Here is a 23397-nt window from a genome sequence, read left to right as displayed (position 1 = left end):
ACATACTTACTTATGCAGTGTTAATTTGAAGTCTTTTTTAACAGGTGTAATATGTGTAACACCACATGGCGCAGGTTTCTCCATTATAAAATGTTCCCATAAAACATCAAATGCTTGACGGGTTACATCATAGTAGCCTACTTGGTAGGAGATCTGAAAATATTTATCAAAAATTATTAACTAGTGTTCTACAGGACAGGGAAATGCCTTGTTCAACCTACCATTAATTAAAGCAATGTTTTGAGAAAATTCTCTATTTGTTGATTTTTGACAGGGTCTCCAGATAAAATGGAACAGTTTCACATCTTACTTTTCTGCTCATAATTGAGGTAATGAAGACAAGTAACATCTCCAGTGTTTTGCCAAAACCTTAATCTTTTTCTATTTCAAATTTAGAAGACAGAAGAGACAAAAATATAACTAAAAAAAAAAGCACTAAAAAATATAAAAATGTGAGAAAATTGTACCTGAGCTAAGAAAGCATAAGTCATCAGAATAGGTAGAGGGTGGGAGGCTAGTATAGGTTTACTAGTTTCACCAATTCCACCAATCATCTTTCCTGAACCATCATACGCAGATACAGCAAATACATAACGTTCATTGGGTATCAATCCAGATACTGTAATTTCATCATGTCCTACTGGTACCTACAATTCAAACAATTTTTATTATCATTATTATATTCAATATTATCATTATTATATTCAATATTATCATTATTAAATTCAACATCATCATTATCATATTCAATATTATCATTTTTATATTCAATATTATCATTATCATAATCAATATCATCATTATTATATTCAATACTATCATTATTATATTCAACATCATCATTATCATATTCAATATTATCATTATTATATTCAATATTATTATTATCATATTCAATATTATAATTTATCACATCCAATATCATCAGCATTACATTTAATATTATCATAAATATATTCCATATCATCATTATCATATTCAATATCATCATTATATTCAACATCATGATTATTATATTCAATATTATCATCATATTTAATAGCATCATTATCTTATTCAATATCATCATTATATTCAATATTATCATAATCATATTTAATAGCATCATTATTATATTCAATATTATCATTATCATAATCAATACCATCATTATTATATTCAATATTATCATAATCATATTTAAAAGCATCATTATCATATTCGATATCATCATTACATTCAACATCATAATCATTATATTCAATATTATCATAATCATATTTAATAGCATCATTATCATATTCAATATCATCATTATATTCAATATTATCACAATTATATTTCATATTATCATTATCATATGCAATATCATCATTATTATGGTCAATATTATAATTTTTCACATCCAATATCATGATCATCATATTCAATATTATCATTATTATATTCAATATAATTTATTATAAGCATCATTATAATTATTGTATTCAATATTATCATAATCCAATATCATCATTATTATAAAGTAAAGAAAGAAAAGTAAATATTTGATATAAAAATTTTACCTGATTTCCAGTTCCAGGTAGATGGTAATCATTCAAACGAACTTTCACATTACTTCCTGTAGAATTACGAGCATAAATACGGAACCAAGCCACCTATATTACAAAATATCTAATATACTTGATTTTCACTTGTGAGATAAACATCACTATCAAAATAACAAAAACTAAATTCAAAACAGTCAACAATATGTATAGAAAAATATAGAATATAGAAATAACAAGGAAATCTTAATTCTAAAAAATTTGGCACATTTTTTAAGAACTAGTACTTTACTTCTATAATGGTGCTGTTTCTCATGTATCAAAGTAAAAGATTCTTAGAGATGTTAAGGAATTTGAAAGAATATTTCGGTACTGACAATAACAAAAACCTCAACAGAGAAGATAATATCAATAAAAAAGGATAGAAAAATAATATGAGAATTAGAGAAGAGAATGAGAACATGAGAGAATTAGAGAAGAGAATGAGAACATGAGAGAATTAGAGAAGAGAAAGAGAAGTCGAACCTGATCAACATTACATAAGAAAGGTTTGGTAGTAATATTGGTTTTCTTGAATGATGCAATACGTCCATATAGACTATACCAAACCACCTATATCATAGATAGAGTCATCCAGAAATAGAACATTAAAAAGAACGAAATCTTGTCTATAGTCTATAGTTAATCATGGAGAACATAATAAACACACATGGGACAAAAAAAACTGTGGTTTATAAGAAAAAGGATAGATCTTAAGAATATAGAAGACTAGACAGAATGAAAAAAAAAAGATAAAGTATAACAAAATAACAATATATTGGTTTTTGGCGCTTTTTTCTTTTGGTTTGATTTTTGTTATGACAATAAAATACCTATCATTGCATTGGAATAAATTGAGGGTTAATTCTGAGTATACCTCAATAGTTTATGTATATTTTCGCGTTAGTGCAGTTATATTTATAAAGGGATTACCAAACTTGGGGTGCGTATCATAGACAGCGACAAAATATTAAGGTGAATAGAGATTTTTCAAGATTTACTGGAGGGTAAGAATGAATATATATGCATTATATTCACAAGTATACTATTTAAACCAAACAGAGTCTAAATCAAAATATGTGATTCTTACCTTCTCCCCAGTGACAGGTATAAATGTAGCAGGTTTAAACACCATAGTAGTATCTGTACGACACATTAATATAGGTGGAGGAGGAACTTTAGAGGGTCTAACATCTTCAGGATAGCTTCTATTCTCTAAAAATGTTCTTTTCTCCTCTAACTGGGCTTTCTGAATCAATGCTAATGATTCCTAAAATTGTAACAATAAAAATATAATACTTTCCTCTAATATAAAAGAATCAAATAAATAGGTGACAAGCTATCTTATATAGGGAACCCTTGATTGGTGAGTTCTGCATGACATTCAATATAACAAGTTGGAACACGTTCTGAACGCGTTTCGCATGTGCCAAAAAAAAGTCAGTGCAGACTAAATATTTCAGGGAGCAGGCTTGTGATAGCCAAATTGAATTTTGTTACTGTACCTCTAAGAGTTTTTTCTGTTTACCATTATATGATACACCAGATGTTGAGAGTAGAGCATTCTCCATAAATAACAAGGCCTTATATATATAGTTCTTCTTACATTGAGTTGTTAAATCTTCAACATTCAAAACATTCTCATAATCTTCACCTGATTTCAGAATTTTATTACTGTCCTGCAACAACAGGAAAGAATCAAGAAAGTAGGAGTAGATGAACTGAGATGAATAGCACCTTGCATTGTTTATCATTAGTAAAGGCAATCAATAGATCCAAGATTTCCTCTGAAAAGAAATATAAGGTATTTATGCCCCTTTGATCAGCAGCACTTACCAGCTGGTAGCCTGACAACTCTGGGACAACCCAGTACCTCAAACATGATGTACGGATGTGATATCGTCTCATTAAGATATCACATCCATTATCCCATCTAAAAAGCTGGGTAGGGCGCAAGTTTCTCACCTAACCAACTTGATGATCCAAACTTAATACCTAAAGTAAAAGTCCTTTTTAAACAACACTGAATAAATACAAATGAATAAATAAAAATATTTACAATCTGAGCTTCTTCTTTGTTCTCTTTTACTTTTGTTTTTGAATTTACAGGTTTTGGTTTTGATGAAGCATCTGTAAAAATGATATAAGTCTATATAATCTTTCCAGAAGATGGTCTGAGGTGCTATTTCAATCAACGTCAATAAACTTTATGTAGGAAAATAAGTTTATGGTTGTTCTATTAACTGTGCTCTTTATGTTAGCAAAAAGGTTTGTAAATTAGATTTGATTAGATGGACAAATGATTTATTTCTATATTCAATCATTCAAAATTTTAGCCATTTTCTTGACCTCTATGAAAAAAGCAATGCTTGTGGTTACCTAATTGTTTGAGAGAAGCCAGTTTTAAACACACTCTGTGATACATTAAGATTAATTCAAGATGGAGATCTTTGACTGTATTCCAGACAGTGGTAGCTGATTCTTTCATTGAGTCAGGTACTAAATCATCACCATGACAATCTTCATCAACTTCTGATACTTCCTGATTCATCTGATGAGAAAACACTTCTGGATTTAATTCCTGAAAAAACATATTAATATTAAACATCTTTATTCAGTTCTGCTCTAGATTAGTTACTGACAATGGTCAATACCATGCAATCAGAGAAATTTAGCCAAAAACCTGAGAGGAAACCTGGAATTCTGTGTTGTCCAGAGCTATGTCAGGACCAAAACCCAGATAGCAGGAATGTGGCTAACTTAATGAGCCACTGTTTAATGAAGGATTGATTATTAGTAAATATTTGATTTGTGCTACGACATCAATTTGAAGTTTTATTTCTGAATTAATAAAATACTGTGATATTTATTGCTTAACAAAGTGACTGATTAGAATCAAAATATAGTAGTGCATATTTCATAAAAATTGCTATCATCTGTCAGTAACATACACCAACAAATAACTTAACAAAATTATAATACATTATTGTTATACCATACATTGTATTAATAAAAAAAATCATCAATTAAGATATTGTGGTTGATAGAAAGAAAGAAATATATAGTAAGTGATTGAGTTATCATACTTTTGTGTGTATCATGTGTATGACGACATATAGACTTACCCCTGGTAACAATTTAGATGTATCATTTAAAACACTCTGAAATTTGGTGGATAAAATAAGTATGAAGAAATTGGTTTAGGTTTCTAATAGGTCAAAGGTCATGAAAAATGGATTTTTTAGGGAAAATAATGTTGCAATAGGAGATATGTTCCTGACAACTGATACTACTGAGATGTTTTGAAGTTGGTAAGAACTAACTACAACTTATGAAATCTAAAGAAATGCCATACCTTTACCCAGCATACATCAGCAATAGATTTCCCATCATTCAATGCCACAGCTTGTCTGGCATACGACATATCTTTAAGGCCAAGTTCTAGGATAGATTTTGCCTGATCTAGCTGTCGTTTAGCTGTAAGATTAGCTGGTGATGACATCATACTGATACGACTGTGGTTTATCTCTGTTAATCCGATATCTGTCAATGTTGTTTTAGAATCTTTCATACCAGATTTTTCTAGGAAAAAAAGTGAAAACCTTAATGGTCAACATTTGCCACAAATCAATACAGAAGGAATCAATATTTACGTGCATTAGAAAATGATTGACAAAAATATCTTCACAAATATTTTGACATAATATGTAAAATTCCCATTCTTTTTTATAATTTGAATAACTTGTTTTATCACATAAGTTAAATTTAGGGCTACTACTATATAAGCAAATAGGTCAAATAAAAAAGATAAATAAGAAATATATTTAAAATATAAATATGACGTCTGATGGTAAAGGCAGTTACTGTTTGAAGTCTACCCAGTCACCTTGCCTTCCCCCCCCCCTCCCCCCCAAAAAGAGGTTTTTTCTCTCACAGAAAAAAGAACCTAGTTTACATCCTAGGAATTAAAAAAAATTTCCATGGAAATTAAAAAAAGGAATAACATGTTTTGATAAAATGGGATTGTGCATAAAGATAAAAAATTAAAATAATATATGTTTACAATACATAATGACAAGACATTTTAAGACAATTCAATAAACACACACTTAATACAATTAACATCACCAAACACATCACCAAAAGTTTTAAATCAAAGAAAATCCAAAATATTAAAATTAAAAACAAAAAAGCAAACAAAAAGAAAGCTTAAAATCAAATCATATCAAAGTTAAACAATGATCAGAATTTAACACAGAATCCTACCCTTGATTATTTTAGGAAAGATAGAACTTGGATCACTGCTGGACTTTCCTTCTGATACAGATTCCTTACGAAGTCTCAAACCTTCAATTGTTAAAATCATTTCAGTAATTTAACAGGTCAAAGGTAAAGTATTCAAAGCATTAAGTTGGAAAAACTTTTGCTCTTTTTTTGTAGATCAACCTCTTGTCATTCCATGGAATATTCTTTTTAAGTAAATCCCTCCTCTAAGAAGGAGAAATTACAATCATGTTGTTCAAAGGACAATCACATTGTTCAAAGGAAAATCACATTTTTTAAAGGACAATCATATTGTTCAAAGGACAATCACATTGTTTAAAGGACAATCATGTTGTTCAAAGGACAATCACATTGTTCAAAGGACAATCACATTGTTTAAAGGACAATCATGTTGTTCAAAGGACAATCACATTGTTCAAAGGACAATCACATTGTTCAAAGGACAATCACATTGTTCAAAGGACAATCACATTGTTTAAAGACGCCAGTCCAGGAAATATTAATTTGTTCAATACTACTTACCATCAGATGTATCTAGATAAGCTGAACTCTCATATAACATAGCTAGTCTAATAACAACCTCTGCCATTAAAGATGGATCAACAGAACTAATACCACACCAACATAATGTCTGATGTACTGTGTCTAATAAATACATCCACTGTAACAATATACATAAATAAAATGAAATAAATATATGAATGGATTTTAAAGTCATACTTTTCTGCACCTGATTGGGCTTATGAAGCAATGCCATGCAGTGTGCAATGAGGGAAAATTTGTCCTGACAAGGTTTAAAAATCTGACAGTACTATCTTGACCTAGGCCAGGATTGAACCATGTTGAATTAACTATATTAGGCTGTTATGTTCTATGGAATTTTTGTATTCATTTTCTGTGATGTTAGTCCTTTTTTTGTTTTTATAAGAAATTTACTCATTTAAGACAAATAGTAAATGATAAATGGACTTGGGCCTCCTGCTACTGAAGCTTTTCCAGTTTGTTTACCTTGTATGGTTGATCCATCTTCTGTATGTATCTAGGGTTTTCCACAGATCCCGTCTGATACTTGTGAAATACTGTTTTACATTTATTCCATAAAATCAAAGCTGAATCTACTATAATATCCATTTCTATATCTTTCTTCTGTAAATATACAAAGATATAAATCAGACAAATGCAGAATAATTTATAGTTATAATGTTTTGGTACCATAAATGTGATATAGACCTATTGCAGTAGTTTGCTTTATCAAACAATATAGAAGGGTACTACACAACCAATGCATGAAATAAGCTCAATTTAAAACTGAGAAGACTAGTTAAATACTAAGTTTCACTAACCTGAAATGGTCCTGAGATAATAGACAGTAAAATATCAGCTAGATTAATATGATCATCATTCATACTGGTAGATTTCATTGATGTTCCTGAAATATTCAAAAAACTTTGTTTCACATGGATTTAACCATTCAAATCTGGAAGGTTTTATATACCAGTTGATCTAAATGTCAGCACTAGTCTAGGTAACAGATATTATAAGTTTGAATTTCTGTCCATGTAAGAAAAAGATGCTGTTGGAAGTCCAACCCTTAGTACTAACAGGTGAGTGATGAGAGTAAAGCAAAATCTAACTGGGACAATATCAGCACTAAGTGTCAGGTGAAAATGCTCTAAAGGCTAGGAATTATACGGTATAAAACTGTGTTAAAGCAATTTCTATGAAAGCACAGGCTCAGGCATGTAGACATAATCAACCTCTAGTGAAAGACAAGGAATTTTAGGTTGTAACATTGCGGATAAGTAATGTTATGAAAGCACAGGCAGAGGCATGCAGGTTTAAAGACTAGGGTTAGGGTTAATGCAAAGCAGGGTACTCTGAGAAGGATTGCAATAACTTTCAAACTATGTAAAGTTTAATACAGGAAGTATTAAGGGTTAGAGAGTTTTGGAGAAAAAAAACAGTGGAAAGTCAAACGCAAACGAGATACAGAAAATAATAAGGGTTAAGGTATTTTGGAAAGAAACTAATTGGACAGTCTAAATTAGGTCTCGAAATTTGGAAGAAAACTAACCAAGGGGTAATTTAACAAGATACAGACAAAAACAAGGATTGAGGTATTCTGGAAAGAAACTAACCAGGGGCTGAAGCTACATTAGGATTGAGTGGGGGGTGTTCATCTTCTGGAACTTCTTCATTACCAGTTTCTTTCTTTTTACTTTGTTTCTTACTGTGACTTAATTTCTCCATGGCCAATAGTAATTCTAGTAACTTCTCATACCATTGATAATTAGCTACACTGGTTATCTAAACAAAGAATCCTGAACATCATCATTTTAGATGTGATTCAATCAGATTGGAAGGTGCTAAGACAGAGTTTTCAACCATATTAAAGAACTGGAATCATTGATGAGAGAGTTATAGATGTCAGTTTTACTAAGAATACTTGTTGTGTCATTATCTTATGGTTGTTAAAGATTCTCATATGATATGTACATTGAACCGTAGCTGAAATCAAAGGAAGTAGTAGTATATCCATATAATAGTTCTTATACATCTAATGATCTTTCTACTTCTACTTTAGTTAAATATCCTGAGATTGCCTTAAAAATAATGATAGATTGAAGTAATTTTCTTACTAAGAATTACTTACACTAAGATAAGCTCTGACTGGTTCAACTAAATTATCAAACAGATCCCAATATTCATAATTAAAGGCCAGTTTCATAAACTTTATAACAGAGTGTATTGGTATACCATCAATTCCTGGGAACAAATATCATAAACATATACTATACAATTGTGAATATAATGCATATTGAATGTTTCTTAAAGTGCAAATATGAGAATAAGTACTACTTGTCAAACTTCAGTAGGAATGTAGGCTGAAACAGGTCAGTTGTCTGAAGATCAGACAGCGTGGACCTCAGAGTAACAACATGTTTCAAGTTCTGTTTTAATATTTCTATTTTAAACAATGACATATTTAGTTAATGAATGTTACATGTATTCTAAACAAAAAATCATTATATATCATACCGTATTGGGGTTTTATCCCAAAACACTGAAAATGACCACCTCACAATGCTCAATTCTAATTTAAAACCCGATATATGACACTAACCTAAAACAGCAGATTCCATTAAACTAGTAAATTCAGTAACACCACTTAATGGAGGCATTCCTATAACAGATTGTGCTTTAGGTCCTGATGGTTTTAATCCTCCTCCACCTACAAGTAAATTAATAAATATGACAAAAACTTCAATCTAACAAAAAATAGCTAATTAAATATCAGCTTGTGTTGCGAAGAGAAATATCTATATAATTGTGTAATTTTTAAATTATTTAATCTGTATTTAAACGCTGTAACACTTTTACTGATTAGCTTAGCTGAACAATTCCTGATTCTAGGACCAAGGTCAATTGACTAATCCAAAATAGTTAATCATGGCCTTTTAAACGCATGAAATACTGAGACTGACCTGCTAATAATTCTTGTCCAGCCATGAATAGTTCTACATAAACATCCAGTATTTCTGGTTCATTATCCTGAGCTGGTGGTCCTGTTAATATTATACGTCTATTACTATCAGTTAGTGTTTCTATTAACGCCAAAAACTGAGCTGCAGACCCTTCAAACATCTCATTCATTAGTTTCTCTGTTAGAGTACGAGGCCAACCACCCTAAAATATAACATGACAGAGAATGATCGGGAAGTTATTTTTACACAATATTTTACTCATGTCAAGAGGAAAACATGCATAAGTCTATGTTTCATTAAAAACAAATGACATACTTAACTTGAGATGTCCAAATAACATGAAATATATTTTATATAGTCAGATCATATATAAATTCCAAAACTATTAATAGAAAATTTAGCCAATGCTAAATGGATGATACAGTGGGGTAGGTTCTAGATTTCAAAAGGTACCTTAATTTAATCAAAAAAATTGCATGAAAGAGTTACGACACAATGTTCAACAAGTTCCATGATGCCAAAGAAACAACACAGATGTACTGGCTATGTATGATATGCCATTTGTATTAAAAAGAAAGATTAAGAAAACTTACATTAACCACATCTTTATAATTGGCTCTAGTTTTAGGCCGTAATAAACCTTTTGGTTTTCTCCTAGTTTCAAATACTGAGCGTTTAAACACCATAATAGCCATTTTAATAGTAGCTTGACGAAATGCCACTGTAGATTGAGGACTTTGGACAGAGTTACTCATTCTTTCTAACTGATTTAACTCATTAATCTTAGCTAATCCTCTTCTAGCAAATGCCTGGAAAATATAAATAAAATATTGAAACTTTACAGTATACTATGTGTAATCCAACATGCACTCGGGACAAAATCGAGTACTCAAAGTTCAGGATTTTCAACATCTGCCATTTTTTACAGCTAAGAGACCCTAACTTTTATTTCTTATATGTCAGATTTTTCATTTAGCTGGTGTTCAAAATCCAATTATCAATTATGAATGATTTGAATTTTGGCGTGTTTGTTAGGTATATTTCATCATTATTCAAAAACAATTAGCTGTAAGCATTATCTCTTTTGTTGATTTTTCAAATAGTTTCTAATGAGAATTGGTTACATATATATCATTTCTAGCAGTGAAAGATCTACATACCTCTGCATGTTGTGGAGATTTACAGTCATAATAACATTGACATACAGCTGTATATAGAGTTGATCTCCATGTTAGATATTTTACTGATACCAGTGGTATAGACGTCTCCATACAAACACTAGCCCATATCACATATTCTAATACCTAAACACATAATATAAAAACTTTTTAGAAATTTTTATCATATTCACACTAGTCCATATGCTTAGGGTCATAAAGAACACAACAAGTGGCTCATATACCACAATATTATTATTGAAACTCATATCTTGGCAATTGAAGTGCACAATAAGGTTCAGACTGGCTTTGTGATTCATTCCCATTTCAAATGATCCAGGAGGGCTATTTGACTCATGGCTATTCTATCAGCTTATAGACTTTGATAATGCATTGCGATTTGGATAAAATGTTAGTTATATTTTATTGATAGTTTTAAGAAGGAGAAGAAACACCAACCTGTGCAGAATGTCCCAGTGACATCAGGTGTCTTGATATAGTGTAGATATGTATAGAACCTGAATTAAAGATTGAAAGATGTATGATTAATATTGGGTTGAAAATTAATATAAATAATTATATAAAATGAAAAGGAAATGAAATGAATACAGTTTAACGGGCAATGCCATGCAGTGTTCTATGAGGAAAATTTTTCCAGGACAGAGGTATTAACCTTCTCTTTTAAGATTTTCAACTATTATACACAGAGCCTCAGTTTATTGTCCTATCCGAATGACGAGCTACTTTTTCCATGTCAGCCCGTGAGACCTGCATCACTGACAAGGGGAGAAACTGTGTTAACAAATCTGGAATTGAACCCTGGATCTTCAGGTTAGTGACTAACATATAGAGCCAACATGACTCCAAATAATCATATAGCTGTCATTTTGTTTCTGATGCAAAATCCATTGAGGAAGATATTCCATAACTAATGGTAATATCCTTAATAATATTTCATCTGGCAGCACTCTAATATGTGCTCTATGGGCATTCTGGCAATAGGGGGAGTCAAGAGTTATGGTCTTGGGAGTATGAATGAAGAGTAATTATCACTCAGATTCAAGTCAATGAAACAATCTTTGCATGTTGATAAAAAATCAAAATCTTTAGCAAAAGGAAAGTTGTGAAACATACCATTATAAATAAGCCAACAGAGTCGTTCTTTAGGTAGAATAATTTGCATGAGTAATCTAAGAAATGATAGAATCTGTAGACATTTATCTACTGACTGTTTATTCTGTAGTTTATCATCATTTCCCTTTATCATCTGATATAAACATATACTCTTTCCCATCAAAGCTCGAAACTACAACAAAAATTAATAACATTCTTAGACATCTGAAGACTTCAAACTACAAGGAGTGGGCCTGAAAAGTCAAGTTTTGTCTAGGAAATCACAAGAAAACAACACACACTAAACTAGAAATTACTTTCTTTTTTTCACTAGTTAATTCTCAGTCTGAAAATTAGGGTTTCTTTACAATCATCTTTACTCTACTTACAGTAAAACCAGATTCTTCAGTTTCAAATCCATCAGAAAAGAAAATTTCCTCCAGTTCTCTCCCTTCAGAGATATCCAAAAAATTACCACAATCAAATCTTAGTAAATATCTTTCATAACACTGCCATAATGCTAGTTTATATTCCTACAAATATCAATATTATGGATATTATGGTTTAAAAAGCAGACAGAAAAAAAATCTTTTATTAGCAATTGGAGGTTTCATGTTGATGGAGCTTGAGGGGCATTTTAGGGATTGTTAAAAATAAAATATATCATAGCAGTAATAAGGCAATACTTTTAAAAACTATATGTAATTTTTTCTATTAAGAACAGGCTAGAATGTCCATGTGACATAAAATTGATACCCATAGCCAATACATGTACCGGTATTATAAACTTACACTTCTTTTCTTCTAACATTGGGTTAAATTTGTAAAGATTGGGTAAACTAACTTTTTAACTGGTGTAAACTGTAATTTTATATTTTTAACAATCAATAGCAAACCAACCTTCATTGATAGTAAAGTATCTCCCATTTCAAGTAATTTCTTATAATAAATATTCTTCTGTAATTTAGGTTCGAATCGATTCCACAATTCAAAGATAGTGTCAGAGCTACAAAAAAGAAAATAGTGATAATCATGCAAAAAGAGTATAATGTTTTGAAGGCTTCTTTACTCAATCTCAAATTGTTTTGACTTCATTGATAAGCTCATCAAGTAGGCTAATTAGTTTAGAATAGTAGTGAATTTCATGTCTACAAACAGTTTTAGATTTTGTGAACTTGAACTTTAATGAGAGCTTTCAAAATCAAGTCACAGAAAATGGACACCTAGAATGGCTAGATTAGCCCATTGTTTTGTTAGTATCACACTGTCAAAATAGCTATCAGAGACTAGAGCCATTGGATTGGCAATGACATTATGTTTCGGACTAGCTCTGCTGGGATAAACAACAGTTAACATGGAAAATAGTTGCTTCAAAGAATGTCTTGTGAAAGTATTCTTACCATCTGGAACAGGATTCATTGTCAGGTTTAATATATTTAGGATCAGATCTTTTCTTGATGTGATTGTAGATTATTTTTATCTCACTGTTCAAAGCCTGAAAAACTGGATTGTTTTTATCTTTAGCAAGAGTCGCTCCATAATAAGCACTAGACTTCCCCTTGTTAGTTGTGGAGGCTGCTGCGCTGTTTAGAAATGCAGCCATTGTAGTTTGGCTTGGGGAGAAAAAACAACTTTACAAATAATTGGTGCTACTTGTTGAAAATTAAATCATAAAATGGCAATGTTGTGCATTTTGTCCGCCATATTACAACAAAGTGTCGCTAAGGATGGGAGATAACTCTGATATCAATTCTCTTGAATTCCCTCCCTTATAAAACAAGACCACAGCAAAACTATTTCTCCGCAGACAAGGTTTCATTAATTAAGTCTTTGATCTATTTCAGGTTTGAATAAATACACAACTGTTTTTTCAATAGATATTTAATTGTATGTAGATCAAGCATAACAGCAGAAAAATGCACTAAAATTAAAATTAACAAAAATAGGCACTACGAAAAATATTTTGTACCATTTCATGGTTAAAAAAAGAAATATCTTAAAATGTGTTCCCTTTTCCTATTTGATAACAAAGTCATAAAGTTAACATAACACTGACATTTATTTAATTAGTAATATATCAAAATAAATGAGTCAAAGTATAAAATATAAAAAATTTGACTTGGCAAGTAGGAAAGGAAATAATAAACTGCAGTAGTTGTATTATCAACAAATTTTACATTACAAAATTTTAAAAATATAGACATAATACAAAACTTAACCTTTTTTATGAAAGGTGGCTGAATTCAAAATTTTTATCACTTCACAAGCTAACTCTATGCTTAGTTTGACTATAAATTACCAAATTTCTCATGAATTTTAGTATTTTACCAAGGAAATGAGATCAAGAAGAAGGATAGATAGACAATAAAAATAGATCCTTTGTCATCATAATTTGAGAATAAGATTCCAATAAAACCCACAGGCATAAGTCTAGAAGCTAGAACTTTATATTTAATTTAAATATATTCCAAAGTTCTTATGAATAGTCTGTTGGTTATGACACAGTGAAAAGGCTTCTGTTTATTCAAACTATATAACAATAAGTAGTTACTACTTAGTAAAATATATGAGATGAAATGAGAACACTGTGTATGAACAGAAATGAAATATATACAGTAGTGTATAATAATGTGAATTTTTCAAAATGGCAGGAACATTGGTTGTTGTAGTTGAATCACACAATTTCTCAGTGTCCTGTGAATTGTGATGGCACTATTGGATCTGAAAAACAATGAGAAGGATAAATATTATAGGACAGTCCATCTCAAATCACCTTGCGGTTTCCAGGTCCCGCTTTCAATCACAGGTGCTCCCATACCAAAGTTATAAAAAAAAAAAACATATATTAGGTCTGTATCTCAAACTTTGTAAATAACACAGACCCTTGAAGTTTAATGCATTTATATTTAACTGATCTATGGGATCACTAATGCTATGAGCTTTCTGTTAACAAATTCATTTATAATTTTACAAACTCTTGTAGCCCTGAATGACCATTCTAAGCTATTTCAACTATCAAAAATGGTGTGATGGCTCCAAAAAACAGTGTAAAAGTTGCTCAAAATCAGCAGAATTACTTGGCAATATGAACTGTAAGTACCAGTACCTGGAATGTCTAGACAGAATAAAGAACAGGATGTTAAAAAATCTATCTGTATTTTTTCTTTTCTCTCTTTCCTCGCCTTGTCTGATCTCCACCATGTTTTGTATGAGCTGGAGTTTGATTCAGTTGTTGTTCTTCTTCTTCCTACAAAATTCAAAGATATAAGTTTGATTTGTTCCAAAATATCATCTTAAATTATCTCACATTATGGTACAATCTTGCATGGTTCATTTTGGGGAGGTAACTAGAGTATTGAATCATGTAATCATAAATGTCAGTGAAAAAACAGACAACGTTCTGTATGTATGGCCAACCAGTTTGACTTGCCACCAACAGTGAATAGATGACCACGCCCACCATAGTCATCATCATGTGAAATATTCCTCTCAATAGGATCAAAATATACAAGTAATTTTCTAAACTACCTTTTCAGTCTTACTCCCTGGTATGAAAACTACCGCCATGATGCACACAATTTGAAAAATTGCCCCTATAAAGAGGCCAATATGAAGAAATTGCTCAAAGGATGTCGGTTCTGGAACAAAGATTGCCATTTTCCTTGTTTACATTTGCAACAATCGACATAAAGTCTAAACTTATCCCAAAGGAAATGTGGATTGACGTTTCATTTATAATTTTTTTAAACGTATCCGAAAATATAATTTTTTTTTTAAAGTCAAGATTTCATTATTTTAAACTGAAATGTAACCTACGGGTAATCGTTGTCGTAAATGGTAAAGACTTTTTAGTGATATTAATAAAATTGCCCAATAAACTGTTTGTATTTGATCACGTGACGTTTAAACTCAAGAGCGAAATACGAATCAAGAAATCAGTCACCACGGCTTCAATTTTTTTTTAAATTCTGGTGAAAAGATTGTGGTGTGTTGTTTTGCCTCTATCAGTACATATCTTATTTATTTGTTTTAAAATGCACAGTCTGTAAGAAATCCAATTGCCAGTATCATCGAATAGACCACGTAGTCTAGATGTTTTTTATGGAACTGTTCAACTGGATGGAGCTGGAGTAGAATTATCTTTAATTTATCAATCATTTCATATAATTTCGTATATAATGTATATGAATGATGATATAAACATGGAATGAATAAATCTGAATATTGATAACATCACTTTGACTCTGCCTTGTCAACAAATATGTCACTGAAAGTGAACTGTCAACATCATCATCCTTTTAGGTCATAGGCATGATCGATGTCTATGGTAAAATTGCGAACTTATTGTGCGCTGAAATCAATTAAATTTGCATCTGTCATACCAGCAGGATTGGTTACAGATATTCAAGCTAATGTCACCGTCATTATTTTGTCTTCCAGTAGTTCCAGGTGAAGCTGTGACAATATTTTGGATGTGTTGATTTAACCTACTTGGCTTAACAGCATACTTGAAATTGAAGTATTTCATAATAAAGTATAAAAACAAGACCAAAATGACAGGTGTTTATACTTAAATTTTTAAAAAATGTTATTATTGACTAGAAATGACATATTTTCAAATGTTAACCTATAATATACAATAGAATGTCAATCACAATAATTACCTTTATATTAGATCTCTTCTGCTGATTTGCTAATGCTATTGTTAAGTAACCAACCACAAAATTTAAGAAGATTTTATTTTTTCATAAAAAGTTACTTCTTAGAAACATATAGTACCCGAAAGTAAAAAAAAAGTTGTTTTCATATTTCAGAGTGTCCGACTGCATGTTTATTAGATCTATCAGAACCTGTAGTTGAAGATCAAACTTCTCCAGAGAAAGACAGTCATCCTTCAATACCAGGTAAAATATTCGACTGGATGATAAGTACAGGCCTTCATATTACATAATGATCAGGATTTGTAAGATAACACAGACAGCTCCTGTCTCAAGGATTTTGGTCCCAGGACAGTTAATCATCTTTTTCTCTATGACTAGTGGAAAGTGCAAGAATGTACCAAATGACTTGAATAAACCCCCTTATGGCAAATGAGGAAGTCAGCTCAAATCTTTTTCACTTAATGTCTAGTTTCAGTATCCAGAAAGCCTCCAGGCTGGCTATTGAATATGTATATTATGTCTATATTGTAGATGATAGTGAATTATTATTTAATGGAGAAGAGGTTCTAATTCCTGATCTATCAGATAAATCTAATAGTAATAATAACAATAGCCTGGTTCCCTTATTTGATCCTGATAATCTTCCAGGTGAGAATTGAAAAATTCATGACATATTCTGTTAAGAAGCCTTTGTTATGTTTGGCTGCTGCCAAAGATTCCTCTTTTTTTTCAGTCTTGATTGGTTATTGATCTGCACTCATGTTTTAGACATATTCAGGTGAGAGACTTGCTCTATTTGCACTAAGGTACCTAGACAAGATTGGAAGTTAGCAACAGTACTGTAAATTCATTATCTAAAATTCTGTCGCTTGCAGTGCACGGATGTTATCTCAAAATTTTTTCCACATTTGAAGTACATGTAATTAAATTTTTGTTGATTTCAGTGGTGGAAGATACCTGGTTAGATAAAGAAACTTTTGATTTTGATGTTGTTCTTTCTCCTAGTGAAAAGTAAGTAACTTTGATTTCAAATTTTATTATTCATGATAAAGTCTGCTAGCTAAACCTGTGTTACATGTATTGGTAGGGAATCAGCCCAGTAACTGTAAGAATTAAGATTCAATATCCTGTTACCTTTTCATAGATGTATCGACGTGACAAAATGTCAAGGACATCAGGGAAAAACACTGGCTCTCCTTGACACAGTTGAAAATAAACAGATTAATGCTGTTGCCATGGCAATATGTCCTTTGTGCGTTTTATTGATGTATGGTATATTTTCTGAAGATTGCTCACCTTTAAATGCGTTTCAGGCTCTACAATTGATGTATTGAGCACTATTTTAACAGTGAAAATATTTCGTTATTGTATGGTATATTTTTAGTAAAAAGCCAGAAAATTATGATGAAGATGAAGAGATATTCTTTGGTCCGATGGGATTCACTGAGAAATGTGTTGCAGCAGTGGTAGCAGCACAAACACCAGTGAAACCAATGAGTCCACTAAACCCTCAACAACTTGCTGAAATGATTAAAGAAGCTCATGGAGTAGCTTGTTTATTTTCTAACATGAATTTCAAATCTGGTTCCAGTTCAGATGATGGTGTTTCACCTCAAAAACGAATTCTGAACACAAAGTTATTTGCCAAAAGTCCTAAACATAATAGAACTTTTACCAGGGAAAATGACAGTGAAAATATTAATCCAAACCCAATTGAAAATAATCATGTACGAACTGGAACATTTACAAAAGACATGGACGTGAAGTCTTTGAAAAATTCAACAAAGGAGCCGTTGAAAGAATCAAATGTAAATATTACTAAAGATGTCAAACCTGAAAGTAAATTAAGAAAAATCAGTGGTATTCAGAAGCCAGGGTTAAAACCAGCTTATTCTAAATTACCCAAATCTCGGAGTGCGTCAAATCTACCCAAGGTGAGCATTAAGAGTGTTTTTTGTATCGCAGTACTTTGATATTAACTATCCAATTATATCTGGATAATGTAATTAGTAAACAAGTCATGGCTGCATGCAAATTGGGAGAAACAGACCTATAGATAAGTTTCCTACAGTCATTAGATGATTGTATAACAGTAAAGCACCTGCATTTAATACAATTCAAAGTTATGCCTGTATCATGTACAAAAATATCTGACGAAATGAACAAACTTGTCTGGCTGATCACAATGCTAACAGAAGAGTATTTTGACATTTGTTTTCTTATGAATTGGAATATCAACTTTGAAATACTACTTAAAGTTCTTTAACAAAAAATTAGACTTCGAGAAAAAAACAGTCATTTCTGAGATTGTTATCATTGGTGATTAAGAACTTGTTTGTTTGATATTTTAGGCTATGAGTAGTGATAATTTATTAGATATAACAGGAGAGTCAGTAAGACAGAGATATAAGTCTGGTGACAGTGAGGCGTCAGAATGTAGTATACTCAGTGATACTAGTGAGGCTTCTGTAACCAAACTACCTGCTTCAAGAACTGGTCTTAATAAACTGAAGGTATAATATTCTATAATCGTTTATATACTCCAACAAGAGTTTGATATATTTTTCACATTATATCATTGAGATCTTCCCTCAGAGAAGTTACCTTTTGTTAGGATTGGTTCAAAACATAGGCATTATGATGACTTCTCTTTTCACACAACTTTGACCACATTTTTTTTACGTACAGTAAGATTTATACTTTCTTTCTTCAGGCTCCATTGACCACAGGAAAGAAACTACAAGCTCCAATGATAAAACCCAGCTTGACCAATCTGAAAAAGGGCACTAACAGCAAATTAACAGTCAAAAATATTTCAAGGCAAAAGGGACCAATGAAATCCAACCATACTAGAACTACCTCTAATTCAAGTCTGGATTCAGTTTCATCACAATCTTCCAGTATCTCCAATTCTTCTTTTATGTCTGCTAGTTCTAACATAGGACAACCAATAATCATGTCTAGAGTAGCCTCAGCTTCTAAGACAAATAAAGGACCATTGACTAAACTAGGTGGATTGATAAAACCAGCTCTACAGAAAGTTACCCAAAGTGATACCCGTAGATCCTTAAATGGACCAATGAAAGCTATGGCTGCTTCCAAACCAAGTGGATTTCAAAATAGATCTTTTCAAGAACGCAAACCAAGTAGGTTTAACATTTCAAATCCTTTAGAGCTCAGATTTATTTTGAGCTTAGTGGAATTTTGAATTTTTTCCACTAAGTTATCTTTTAATCTAACTAATTTATCTGTGAATTGATTAAGCAGAATATTTTCAACCTTATTTCCTTTTTGAGAGGGAATTGCCACATGCCAAAAATTGACAACTAGGCATTGTTATTCTTTTAAGTCTGTATCATTTTTGTAGAGTCTGATTCAGCTCCAGTGATCACACCTGTAAAACAAGATAAAGCTGTCAAACCAAAACGCTTGTCATCAACCATGGGCAGTATGGGTAAATCAAGGTAAGATTCATATTATTCTGGGTAAGTGCCGTATGGATGAAACCAAAAGATTCGAAGGTTGAGATATAATTTTGGATTTTTCAATCCAGTTTGTCTCTGTTGGCAATAATAAATGAATTATGTCATGTATTATAAATCTCATCCCATTGTCAAGCTATTACCTCCTTCTGCTTATACCCTGACTGTAATAGTTTACTTGTATTACAAAATTCAGCTATTTGATAGGAATGTACTCCAGCAAATACAACCAATGACAGCCCTTGAAAGAAAGACTGAAGAAGAACATTATGGCTTAGTGTTTACAAACTTTAAGTCTTGTCCTCTGATTGGCTGTATTTGTTTCCTTAAGGTTGTAATAGCTTGACATTGTGGCGGATACAGTGTACTTGAAACTGAAATGAAAAACATTTATGATAAGCTTATATAATTGTATGTGTTGTATTTTTATTTTAGCTCTCTTGGTTCAACAGGATCTTCTGGTTCTGTGACTGAAAGCACTCCAACATCAACTCGTAAACGTCACTCTTTACTTCCAACACCATCTAAATCTCGGCCTAGTTCAACTAGCTCTGTACCTCCCAGGTAGATAGACAATGTTTTCTTTTTAATACCAATGGTACAAAAATCAACTTAAATTGTTATTGCTCTATTCTAATTTTGAGCAACTGTTCATATTCTTATATGACTACTCAAAGTTTAGTATGTAGATACTGAAAATTGCAAGGAAAAGTATGTGCTTTTCAATCTACAAATGTTAGAAGTTTAGAAAAGGTATCAATCAAGAAAAGATAATCTCTTTCACATTGATTTTTAAAAATGTTATGTTTTTATTAAATAGAAGATCCATGTCATTTGTAGTAAGTATCAGAAATAAAGTATTGAGCATGTTATACTCAAATATACTCAAATATACTCATGCTTGATCCCTACAACAATGATGATATTCAACTGATGATGCACACAAAACGGAACATTGGATTTATTCATACTCCTCTGAATCCTATCTTTTGGTAGCTTTTATAATCAATTGTTTCAGAGATCTTTTATAATTATATTCTGATCTCTGCGCTCTTATTTCAAATATATTTCCATATGATAAATCTACAATAACTTGAGAAACCATAGATTTGAAGTTGAATATCATTATTGAGCTTGTACTATCTCTACTAGATTGATTGCTTGTCTCTCAGGCCTAATGCTTATATTACTCCTTCTTCAATATATCATAAGGATATAATTACTTTTCTTACGATTATTTTACATCGAGAAAAAACAAATTTGATCGTATGAATTTTTAAGGAACAAGGCCTAGCTTTAGTTTCAGACTGCTAATCTGCTTTACTAACCTATATTTCCAGCCCTCTATCTTGCCGTAGTAGTAATAGTAGTATTAATTCTAGTGTAACATCCTGGCTCGGTGCTTCCATTAGTGATACTAATGATTCACCAGTTTTTGAAACAGATACAATTAAAAAACTTCCAGTCAAAGGTTTAGTGGTTAGTTCTTTCAACTTTTAAAGAATTAAGATTTTCAATAAAGTTTCAAAAAATGCTTTGACAATGTAGTTAACATCATTTATGCATGAGATGCAATGGTGCATTTGTTTCATGATATAACAGTGGAATCACACTTGGTTTTTGGTTTATGAAATGAAATGTTCGAAGATATGTATTCTCAGATAAGATGCAATGTTGATAAAATTAAATATATTTCAATTTATTTGTTTTTTATTGTTTTTATTACAGAGAGAATCTCCTAGTGTGATGAAGGTAAGAATGTATTAAATATGACCAAACAGTCCAAAATTAATACATCTCAATCCTTAGTCCTGTCAATTTTGTGAAACAAATGTCAAAACTGACCAACAATTGAAGGTGTATGAATTACGGATAACGATGTCTTAATATTGGACTGTGTGGTCTTCCATACATCGCAAATTTTATATAAAACCTCCATTCTTTGGTAGAATTCCGTTTAGCTAATTTCATCCATAAATAATAACAGAATTTATTTTGCCTCAAAGATGCAGCTTCAACCCCCAGTACATTTGCATCTCAAAAAGATTTTCTATTGGTACCAACAGTATGAGATTACATTATTTTTATGTTTTTCAGCCAAGGAAGAAATTGGTACAGAATACACCAGATATTCCTGTTAAAAAGCCTTATAGATGGTCACCTTTAGTTCGTAAAAAAATGGACCCACAAGACCAAGCCTTACACTGCACTAAACGTGCGACAAAAAATTAATTTTCTTTCTTCATGGTTTTATCCTTAGTTTAATTTATAGATATCTTATAGTCATACATATTTTATTTTGTCCAACTTGTACTGTATTCATTTTCGCTGAACACTGTTTTTTTTCTTTTTCGAAAATGATGAAAATATCAGTGTTCTAAAATGTGCCAATTACACATACTTTATTATACCAGTCTTTGGTTGAAATGATATCATGTCCTGTTTCACTAAATCATCTTGTGATCAAAATGTAGTCTAATTCATACACTTGGATCAATTTTGATTGCACTCTTGGATCAATTTGTACACTTGGATCAATTTTGATTGTACTCTTGGATCAATTTGTACACTTGGATCAATTTTGATTGTAAGATGGAGAATACATTGGAAAGTCACAAAAGAAAAAAGTTTTTGCCTGGGTCATGCTAATCTTATAACTTGATTTCTTATGATTTGTACAAAGTAGAATACTAGAATTATATTGTATATATTATATATGGTGTGTGAAATATCTTAATCTTTGTAAACTGTACCAGAATATGATACTTAATTTGTATTCTTAGTCAAATACAAACATGTGCTAAAAACTGTGATTTTGTTAGATGGGATTTATTGAGCTTCAACAGTCTGCTTTACAGCATTATATTAAAGCTCAATTAATATTTTCAACATTGGACAAAATACCTTATTTGATGTAGAGTTTTAATAAAATGGGTTTATTAATTTTGGCAACATTCAAATGAGAAGAATTCTCGATGGTATTATGTGTGCAAAAATCTTTCTCTTCCTGTTTTAATTAATAAGTAAATTTTCACCATTAGTATATGGGGCAATAAGTCACATGAACAAGTATTTAAATTCAGTCCCACATATCCTAGTTATCCAAATTAAACCACTACAGTTTAATTTGATCTAGTCCCATTGTAATAACTGTCAATTTGTAAGTTCTCTTACAACCTGTATCAATGATGTTTAATGGACTTTCTGTTATATATTTTGTTTTTCTCTGGTGGTGTTGTTGTAGCTTTTGAACTTAGTTGCTCACATTTGATAAGTTTCTTCAGTTATTATTATTAGAATCTTTTCCTGACTACAATGTTGTATGTATATCATTTAAACATCCCTTACTGTGATTATTGTATACTCCTCAATAGAAAATATTTATCTATTTTGATGGCTTAATAAAAATCCATTAGAATTATTTGAATCTCTTATTTCATACTTTTCTTTCTACCACCAAGGCTTTCTGCTTTCAGTGGTGCAGTGCTGAAGTGGGCTAATATTGGAGAATGTTGAGCCGAATTGCTAATGAGACTATCTTAGCAAAACTTCCACTATGGGTCACTTCAGGGAATTGCCACTGTTATTCAATGAGCAGTCATTTAAAACTATATACAGTTAAATAAAATATATATTTCATATTCCCAATA

General features: G+C 31.2%; 2 protein-coding genes across 2 annotated transcripts; one reads left to right on the top strand and one right to left on the bottom strand.

Moving 5' to 3' along the window:
• Positions 1-6: 6 nt before the first annotated feature.
• On the bottom strand, positions 7-13207 carry LOTGIDRAFT_238728 (hypothetical protein; the record flags this gene model as incomplete). The annotated part of the gene is made up of 24 exons (XM_009051334.1): positions 7-153; positions 468-647; positions 1545-1637; positions 2656-2835; positions 3071-3244; positions 3625-3695; positions 3945-4146; positions 4691-4726; positions 4921-5147; positions 5832-5912; positions 6372-6510; positions 6858-6995; positions 7193-7278; positions 7988-8156; positions 8503-8615; positions 8974-9081; positions 9335-9536; positions 9928-10143; positions 10495-10638; positions 10951-11009; positions 11626-11797; positions 11994-12137; positions 12505-12610; positions 13005-13207. 24 exons carry the CDS (start codon positions 13205-13207, stop codon positions 7-9), a joined length of 3390 nt encoding a protein of 1129 aa, XP_009049582.1.
• Positions 13208-16157: 2950 nt separating this feature from the next.
• LOTGIDRAFT_238727 (hypothetical protein) lies at positions 16158-21979 on the top strand (the record flags this gene model as incomplete). The annotated part of the gene is made up of 12 exons (XM_009051333.1): positions 16158-16164; positions 16419-16508; positions 16797-16913; positions 17210-17276; positions 17650-18199; positions 18617-18778; positions 18979-19411; positions 19633-19729; positions 20183-20311; positions 21088-21226; positions 21476-21499; positions 21845-21979. The coding sequence occupies 12 exons, from the start codon at positions 16158-16160 to the stop codon at positions 21977-21979; spliced, it is 1950 nt and encodes a 649-aa protein (XP_009049581.1).
• Positions 21980-23397: the final 1418 nt, after the last annotated feature.

The sequence above is a fragment of the Lottia gigantea genome (genome assembly GCF_000327385.1).
Source record: "Lottia gigantea unplaced genomic scaffold LOTGIsca_164, whole genome shotgun sequence".
In the NCBI taxonomy this organism is placed as follows: Eukaryota; Metazoa; Mollusca; class Gastropoda; family Lottiidae; genus Lottia; species Lottia gigantea.
This window is presented reverse-complemented; position numbering and strand designations above follow the sequence as displayed.